General features: G+C 37.7%; 1 protein-coding gene across 1 annotated transcript; it reads left to right on the top strand.

Moving 5' to 3' along the window:
- Positions 1-3: 3 nt before the first annotated feature.
- LOC101590293 (eukaryotic initiation factor 4A-I-like) lies at positions 4-1084 on the top strand (the record flags this gene model as incomplete). Its single annotated transcript, XM_012514356.2, has 1 exon — positions 4-1084. A coding segment is annotated over one exon (954 nt), but the record flags the coding sequence as incomplete, so codon positions are not given.
- Between the last annotated feature and the right edge of the window lie 8845 nt (positions 1085-9929).

The raw sequence follows: 9929 nt of genomic DNA, 5'->3' as shown, positions 1-9929 counted from the left end.
TCAATTCTGCAGCAGATTGAGTTAGATCTAAAGGCTACCCAGGCTTTGGTTCTGGCTCCCACTCGAGAATTGGCTCAGCAGATACAAAAGGTGGTCATGGCATTAGGAGATTACATGGGTGCCTCGTGTCATGCCTGTATTGGGGGCACCAATGTGCATGCTGAGGTACAGAAGCTGCAGATGGAAGCTCCCCATATCATCGTGGGAACCCCTGGCCACGTGTTTGATATGCTTAACTGCAGATACCTGTCTCCCAAATATATCAAGATGTTTGTGTTAGATGAAGCTGATGAAATGTTGAGCTGTGGATTCAAGGACCAGATATATGACATATTCCAAAAGCTCAACAGTAACACCCAGGTGGTTTTGTTGTCAGCCACAATGCCTTCTGATGTGCTAGAGGTGACCAAGAAGTTCATGAGAGACCCCATTCGGATTCTTGTGAAGAAGGAAGAGTTGACCCTGGAGGGTATCCACCAGTTTTACATCAACGTGGAACAAGAGGAATGGAAGCTGGACACGTTATGTGACTTGTATGAGACCCTGACCATCACCCAGGCAGTCATCTTCATTAACACCCAAACGAAGGTTGATTGGCTCACAGAGAAGATGCATGCCCGAGACTTCACTGTCTCTGCCATGCATGGAGATATGGACCAAAAGGAACAAGATGTGATCATGAGGGAGTTCTGGTCTGGCTCCAGCAGAGTATTGATTACCACTGACTTACTGGCCAGAGGCATTGATGTGCAGCAAGTTTCGCTAGTCATCAACTATGATCTTCCGACAAACAGGGAAAACTACATCCACAGAATCAGTCGTGGAGGCCGCTTTGGCCGTAAGGGTGTAGCTATTAATATGGTGACAGAAGAAGACAAAAGGACTCTTCGAGACATTGAGACTTTCTACAACACCTCCATTAAAGAGATGCCCCTCAATGTTGCTGACCTCATCTGAGAGGGCTGTCCTGCTGCCTAGCCCCAACCAGAGTTCAACCTTGGGTGGCTGAGGAGCAGCCAGAGGGGGGAGGGAAGGGAGCTGAGGGATGGACATCTTGTCAATTTTTCTTTTTTTTTTTTTTTCCTTTGAATAAATGTCACTTTTTGAGGCAAAAAAAAATAAAATTAAATAAAATTAAAATAAAAACAAAACAGGAGGGTCAATGAGATAGCTCAGCAGACTAAGCAAGTGCCTCCTTAGGCAAGCAGAGGGACTGGGTTCAATCCCTGGCACCACATGCTACGCTGGCCCCAGCCCTGGGAGCACTGACCTTGTCACTGAGATCAGGCATGGTTGCACATGCTTGTAATCCCAGCACTAGAGAGCCTGAAAACAGGAGAATCACTACAGTCCAGAGCTTCATAGTGAGAACCTATACCAAATACAATTTTTAAAAAAGTTAAAAACAAAACAGGACTCATTTTTCATAAAGTCATCAGTGCTAAGACATCAGGTTTGGAATTTGGATGTTCCTAAAGGTTTATGTATTAAAAGTGTGGTCCCCAATGTGGCACTTTAGGTGGTCAAGCCTAGTGTTTTAAGTCATTGGATGTGCAGGCCTCTAAAGGGAACTGTGCAACCTCAGTCCCTTCTTCCTTGTCTTTTCATTTCCTGGCCATGATGTGAACAGTTTGCTCCACCACATATTCCCATAATGATTTGCTGCCTCAGACATGGGTCTTCTCAGTCATGGGCTAAAACATCTAAATCTATGAGCCAAAACAAAGCTTCTCACCTTAGAAATTAATTATCTCAGGTATTTTGCAATAGTGATAGAAAGCTGATAAACACAGTCAACAAGCACAACAAAGATTTCTCATTTTCAGCCCCTGTTGTCAACAAATTATGAACCAGTCGGGTTTAGTAGCCTCTTCCTGAAATTTCACATTAGCCATTCCTACCTCTGGTGCATACTATACTAGCATGTTAGTGTTCCATAGTTGTGAACCTGACAAAGTAAACTTATTAGAATGAAAGTTTCATTTTCCCAGCTTCAAAGGTTTTAATCCATGGCCAACCATCCCATGGCTTTTGGGTATGTGATGAAGGAAAACATCATGGCAGGGAGCAAATGTGGAGAAAAGACACTTGCAAAGAAGCAGAGACAGGAAAAATCCATAGGTCCCAAAATCCTGTTGAAGGGCACATCCCAATGACTTCCACCCACCAGACCCCTCCTCCTTGGAGCACCACAGGCTAGCAGACAAGCCTTCAACAGTGTCTTATATGAGATGTGTAACATCTAACCTCTAACACTAATAATTGTCATAAAGGAGAAGGTACTAATCAAGTATCTCTTATTTTGGGTGTTTTGTTTTGTTTTTTTAAGTACACAAGGTTCTTACAATTCTTCAATCAGTTACATAAAATGTGGTGGTCCAAGCACTGGCCTCAGGTAGACTCAAATTCAATAAGACTTTGAGAAAGTCATGTTAACATGTTTCAAACTCAATTTTCATAATTTATAAAATGAGTTTGGACTAAAATTAAATATATTTCTTATACTACCAGGTTTATAACTTTTGTAAGTTAAATTTTAAAAGTCAAAAAATATGTAACCTAATAAATTTTGAAAATACTATATTTGAATCTCTCTTTAGAAGAGTCACAAGATCTTTTGACATGTTTAGAGTTCTCATATTCCTCCACCATGACTTTGTCTGACCAGCATTTTGAAATCATGGTTGGTCACAAAATGCTTTTAACCAGAGACTCCTATGAGCACTTGGAGAATGGTTTCACGGAACCCATTTTTGGAAATGTTCATTTACAGATTTTTTTGTTTGTTATTTGTTTTTTGTGGGACCAGGGACTAAACTCAGGACCTTGCACTTGCCAGCCCCTTATGCTGCTGAGCTATATTCCTGGCTCCAGAAATGTTCATTTAGTCCCCCACTCATTTACTAATACTTATTCCCCTAGTCTTCCTACACTGCAGAATTCTTCCGTTGCACCTCAGATTGTTTTCTTGTCTGAGGAAAAGACTTGCCAAGTGATTCACAAGAAAACTAATGGAATCAGAACCAGATCTGAGGCAGAATACATTTTGCTGCATTTGGTCAAGAGCCCCATGGCTCATCAATATGACTCTAGTTATAAAAATACTGGTATACAGTAAGTGTTATGGACATTTTCCATGTCCGTGACACACTAGAACTTTGTGTGATATCCTATCCCCAAACTGTTAGAAGTGTTGGTCTTTTATTTGCCATTCCAGTATTTATCTTATGTTTTATTCTTAGTAATTCTTTACTATCATGAAAACTTTTCCTTAGTCCAATTGTTTTGAAACATTCAATCATTAATTAATTAGCATTTAATTTTCTGAATATTGCTTAATCTTAATTTTTATTTTAAGATTTATACTGTATATTTGACTTACAATCTATTTAAAAGACATGGCATGATATTTTCTCCTAGTGTTAGAAACTTTAAAAAGTATATTTCCATTTTCCATTGACTTTATATTACTTCTTCCCTATCTTTTATACAAACACACACACACATATATGAAAAAATATGTGTATAACCTGGCATAAGATTGATACTGTTTCATAGAAATCTTTACTGACTTTTTAAATGGGTTCATCTAAGATATTTTACATAGTCCTGCATAACTACCATATTGAAAGCTCTTTATTGTTCATCCAGGAGCATACAGCAACTTCTCTTGCCTTCTGAATTATGCTCTTTGTTATTTCCTATATGCTACATCTGGAGGTATCAGAATATTTCGAGTTTGTTTAACTGGAAAATATTTTACTTTTAGTTTTGAAAGATACATTTGCTAAGTATAAAATTCAAAGAGGACAAATCTGTTTTTTTTCCTTTCTTTCAATTAATTTCTTCAATTAGTCTAGTTTCTTAAACACTTGGTCTTTTTTTTCTTTCTTTCTAATGTTGAATAAGATGCTATTTCATTTTGTTCTTCCATAGCTAATTTTTTATGTATATGCTTTAATGATTTTTTCTTTACAAAAAGTTTTGGACAATTTCACTTTTGTGTATGTGGGTATGATTTTATTCAAATTTCTTGTGCAAAACGTTCATTTTTTGGAAATGTGGTGTTATAAATCCAACTAAATTCAGAAATATTAAATCTTTAAATATTTATTGCTTACTTCTTTCTACTTTGAGAATTCTAATTATATGAATATAAATTTCTTGATTTTGACACAAAGTGAACTATTATATGACTGATCTGTAAATTCTTCGTTTTTATTTTGGACAATTTTTGTTATATTCATTTAATTTTGTAAATTATTTACAATGTGCAATCTATTATTAATCTCATGTGATGTATTCATTTCAGAAATATTACTCTGAAAATCACTCTGACTATCTTTCACATTTCAGTATTTGTCTACAATTTTTAATATGATATGTAATTATTGATTTTGATAAAGTTAATGAAAAAAGAAAGAAAGAAGTGAAAGGTATAGAAATCAACTAAAAAAATAAATACTAGTATACAATCCAGGTGTGGTGGTACATGCTTATAATCCCAGGATTCTGAAAGCCTAAAGTAGGAAGACCACAAGTTCAGATCCACATAGCTTAAAACCATAATTCTAGGCAAAATACATCAGACAGAGAAGGCTATATGTCACATGGTTTGTCTTTTGTGAAAAACCTAAAATATAAAAAACTTAAAAAGCAAAATAAAAGACAAATTATAGCATACAGGGAGGTAGACCTTTTGCAAATGGAAAAGGGATGGAAGGGGGGAAGAAGAAAGGAGGAAAAAGAGGAGAAAAGGAAGTAAAAAGGACTAAGAAGTAAAAATATTTAAGATGTGTCATATACATGTACCAAATACCAACAATGAAGTGAGCATTGTATGTCCTAAATATGAGCTAAAATAACATTAATAATAATAATGAAGATGGGGAAAGGGGATCGAGAGATGGAAGGAGAAGTTGAGTGGGGGAAAGGGGAATAAAAAAGAATCAAAATGTTTTATGGTCCTGTACTTACTCTCTAGGATGACTATAAGCATCATGTACTGCAGTCATGTGCAAATAAAACAAAATTTTAAAAAGATGTAACATATGTGTAACAACTCCCTACTCTGAAGTTATTCACTATATATTGTTAGTCATATACTAGTAACAAAAAAAGAAATAAGATTTCTATCTAATAATAAAAAAATAGTTCAGGCCCAGCCTGGACAACTTAGCAACTTAGCAAATTTCATCTCAATTTAAAAAATAAAAAAGGGCTGCAAGTGATACAGCACCAGATTCAACCTCTAGTACTGAAAAAAAAAGAACAGTACATGAGTTCCTGGAAGTTGGCTGGGGAGGGAGTACAGAGGGAGTGCTGAGAAATCATCATCACGCTGGTGGTCCTGCTTTCTCGTGGTGTTACTGCTACCATTTCTTCTTCACAGTTTCTGAAAGAACTAGACTTTTCTTTCCATTCCGCAAGGAGACTGTTCTCAACAACTTTTCTTTTGCAGTTCTTAGAAATGAATATTTATCTTACTGTTCACCAGGAAAAAAAAAAAAATGCCTCTTCAGCACCCAAGGATAGCCAATAGGCTTCTGACCCAATTTCTCCCTGGCTTGGACTGCTGAGGAGGGAAGGATTCTAAGGCAACATTCAGACTCATTGGCCAAGATTTTAATGATTGGAAAATAATGGATGAAAAGATCAGGAGGCAAATGTACATCCCATGGATTTGCTGCCATGTCTGGGCGTTAAGGTGAGTTCAAAGCCACAATGTCCAGAAGCTAAAAGCAACACAAAATGGTCATAAAGCAGCAGGAGAAATTGAAACAAATTTTTGCTCTTTTAAACATATAGTTCATTGTATATTACCAGTCCTTGAGGAAAAAAGTTGTGAAAAATAATTTCACTTTATTACCTTCTCAGACCCTGCTACTGATTCAGGTGGGATTGGAATTAATAAAATTCTGAAATGGAAGATTGAATTGTATGTGCTGCAATTCCATTTTATTTCATTATAGATAATAGTACTCACCAAAAGTAACTTTTTTCCATAATTTTATTGTTAAACAAATAGCAATGAGACAGTTTCAAATCAAATTGGTAGAACAGTTTCAATAATTAACACATTGCATACATTCTTCCTAGTGGTTAATTGCTGTACAAGATGCAGACATGATATCCTATTTACAAATGCCATTAGAAAAAATCCCTCTATTCATTAAGAGAATGTAACTATATATCTATCCTAACCACTTTGAATACACAGATACAAAATGGACACTCATCTGTATCCCCTTTTTTTGTTAAGTTCCGTTATTTGAATATTATAGGTGTGTTAACTGAGCAAAATATTCTAAAAGAGTCCAGTAGCCCATAATAGTATTGGGTCTTCAAAAGTAATTTTTTTATTCTTCTAACATCTTTTATCTCATTCAGAAATGGGCAATTCTAGCCATATGTGTGGCTGAAACCAATGCTTTAAATGCTTGGGTCCATGCATGGCCCCTCTGAGTAGAAAGATACCAGGTGGCCTAATGATCAAATTTACAGGAGCAAAGCCGGGCATGGTGCTGCATGCCTGTAATCCAAGCACTCAGAAGGCTGAGGCAGGAAAATCATGATGAGTTTGAGACCAGCCTGGTTTATGTAGTGAGCTCAAGGCCAACCTGAACTGCACACTGAGACCCCCTATCTCAAAAAGAAACAAAAAAATTTACATGAGTTTGTTAGTGACAGTTGCTCCTATCTGCTCAGTTGCAATTAAGAAGCAAAATAATGAAGCTACCTTGGACCCTGCTGTGTGTTCTAAGAACTGGGGAGCACCCCTAGGCAGACTCACTGACTTGTTCTCTCTTTCCAATACACAGAGCCTCCAAAGTGGGTAGTATGACTAGCAATCCCAGTCGCACACAAGCAAGGAGGGCTGGGGATATAGCTTAGCAGCACAGTGCCTGCCTAGCAAGCCCAAGATCCTAAGTTCAACTCCCTACACCAAAAAAAGGAAAAAAAAAAGGGGGGGGGGAGTAATTTCAAAAGACCTAGATTCTATACTACTGTCATCTAATTGTAATTTCTACAACAGTGGAAATGTCCAATATAATAACTATACTGAGAAGGGCTGGCCAAATAGCTCAGCAGATTAAAGCACCTGCAAGCAGGTGTAGCAGTTGGGGGTTTGATCTCTGGGCCTGCCATGCCAGCCCCACACCAGGACATGCTGGGACAGCGATTGAAGACTGGGTATGGTGGCATGTGCCTCTAATCCCAGCTCTAGGGGGGGCTGTAAACAGATGGATCACTAAGAGTCCAATCTAGTAGTGAGATCCTGAACACCCTGAAGACACTTCCCTAAAATACAAAAAATAAATAAATGATAATAACTACACTGAGAATTTATACTGTAACTGATGTAACTAAAAACATGAAATTTTTAATTTTATCTAATTTTTACTACTACAAGTAAATTGGCACAATGTGACTTTGGTCCTTTACTTATTTTTTCCTAACACTTAGTTTTACCCTCTGAATACCAGCCTAATTTACCCATTTCTTTCTATCTCATAGTCAACCCTCCAGCCCCCAAATCCAAACTACTCATGCCATCTCGATCTTGAGTACCCACAATAACCTCTTAATTACTTCTGCTTCCTGACTGTGAATGATGAACACTTTAAAAAAAATAGATTTAAAAATGTTAATGGCTTCCAAAAGCTATCCACATAGAGGCCAATCACATAGGTGGACACTATGAGAAACTGTGTGGGGATTTGAGCTCATCTAATATGAATCATCCATGTGAGGTGCTGACACCTCTGGACTCAAGCCTTCATGGCCCTTCCCTACCCCTTGAAGCTTTGTGCCCTTTCCTATCCCCAGCAGATCTGCACAGCCCAAAATGCCCTAACCAGGTCACAGATATCTGTACACCTACTAGCTCTCTGGCCAGCTGGGGACCTGTGCAGAAGCCGTTAGGCATCCTTGGCTGGCAGCCCTGTCCAAACCAAACAGGGTTGAAAAGATACAGCCCCAGAAAAGTGATGAGGCACTTTCCAAAGAGAAGCAGATGTCCACTGCTCAAGCACTCTGCAAGTGTGGTCCAGGGACCATGTCTCGCTTGAAACAAAGATCAACCAGCTTTTATAAATGATTTTTCTATCAATAAACAGACCCTACTATGTGTCATGCCCTGAGCTCAATTCTGAAATCCAGAGACAATTATAAAGCCATCTGAATGATGTAGAATAAGGATTTCCCATGCAGAATAAATTTTCTAAATGCATTATCAAATTATCATGATAAAATGATAAAGTGACAACAAACCTTCTGGAGGGCAATCAGACAATATATATGAAGAATCACAAGAAGAGTTGTGCCCCAGTAAGTCCAAGTCTAGAGCAAATTTTTCTAGGTAGTTAACAATGATGTGGAAATAATAAAAGTAGTCAGAATAGTCCAAAATAGCAGCACAGCTAAATGATTCACTTATGAAAACTCACCTTCATGACTAGTGTTTAATGACCTAAAGAACTAGTTGCGATATGTATATATGCATATATGTATATATATATGTATATATATATTGATCTTTTAAATCTTTTATTTCTTTATTTATTTTTGGTACAGGGTCTTGCTATGCAGCTCAGACTTGTAGTGATCCTCCTGTCTCAGTGCTGAGATTACAGGAGAGTGCCACCATGCCCAGTTTTGGTGGCCAGCCTAGCAGCACAGCATGCGATACTGGGATCAAACCTGGGTCCTTGCACTTGCCAGGTAGGCAGGCACTTAGACTGCTGAGCTATCTATCTATCTATCTATCTATCTATCTATCTATCTATGGCATCCTAACATATATATTAGGATATATATTATTTATCTATAAAGTTTTACAGCGGCACAATACAGGGTCTGCCTCAGTTTGAAGTTCCCAAGAACACTGTGATAGTTATCAATTCCTATTTAGCAAATTACTCATAAACACTGCAACTTACAACTTCACCTATCATTGCATCATAGTTGCTGTGTGTCAGGAATTTGGGAACAGCTTAGCTGGCTCTTCAGGCTCCTATTCTTTCAAGGCTATAGTCATTTTAGACTCGATTAGGGAAGGGTCGGCTTACAAACTCACTCTGGTGGTTGCTGGTAGGATATGTTTCCTCTTGGGTTGTTGGCAAGAAGCCTCCTTTTACAAATTGGTCAAGCAATGGCCGTGACTCATCCACATGGCTGACAATGACAAAGGATCTGCAAACTGCGGTACAGGGTTACAGGATACATCCTGAGGGTACTTGACTGATCTTCTCAGATACAAAAGGTACATTTCTTGTTATATGAACTTGCTTTATCTTGGTCTTAACCATCCAGAAGAAAAGTATAAAAAAGTATAAAGTAAAGCCATATTAATATGCTGAGGTGCAAAAGGCTCAAGTCAACAACTTCTGTGGATAACCCACTACTATTGTGGACTGCTGGACTGTGTTGGATTGTTTTGCTGAATTCATGCACCTATAGTATTTAGATGCCAATGGAATACTCATCTCTGACAGGACTAAACAAAAAAAGGGGATACAAAGGAAAGACCATTTTGTATCTGTAAATACAGAATAGTTAGGATAGATATACAGCTACTTTTGCTTAATTCAATGAGAAGATTTGTACTAATAGTGTTTGGACAGGATATCCTGTCTGCATCTTATACTATGGATAACCACTAAGAAGATAACAATGTACAATGTATTAATTATTGAAACTGTACTATTAATCAGTTTTAAAACTGTCTCATTGGTATTTGTTTCTCAATAAAATAAGAAAATAAAAGAAGAAGCCTCCTTCCACTGCTGCAGCCCTCTCAACAGGGCAGTTTACAAGATGCTGGATGCAGTTTGCATCATCTGGGCAAGCAAGACATAAGTTACAAGCATTTTCAGCTTAGACTTGAAAGGAAGTTCCCATCGCTTTACTACGTTCTGTTCTTTTAA

This window comes from Octodon degus, unplaced genomic scaffold (assembly GCF_000260255.1).
Source record: "Octodon degus isolate 3935 unplaced genomic scaffold, OctDeg1.0 scaffold00030, whole genome shotgun sequence".
In the NCBI taxonomy this organism is placed as follows: domain Eukaryota; kingdom Metazoa; phylum Chordata; class Mammalia; order Rodentia; family Octodontidae; genus Octodon; species Octodon degus.
The sequence above is the reverse complement of the archived record's forward strand: the minus strand, read 5'-3'. Positions and strand labels throughout refer to the sequence as shown.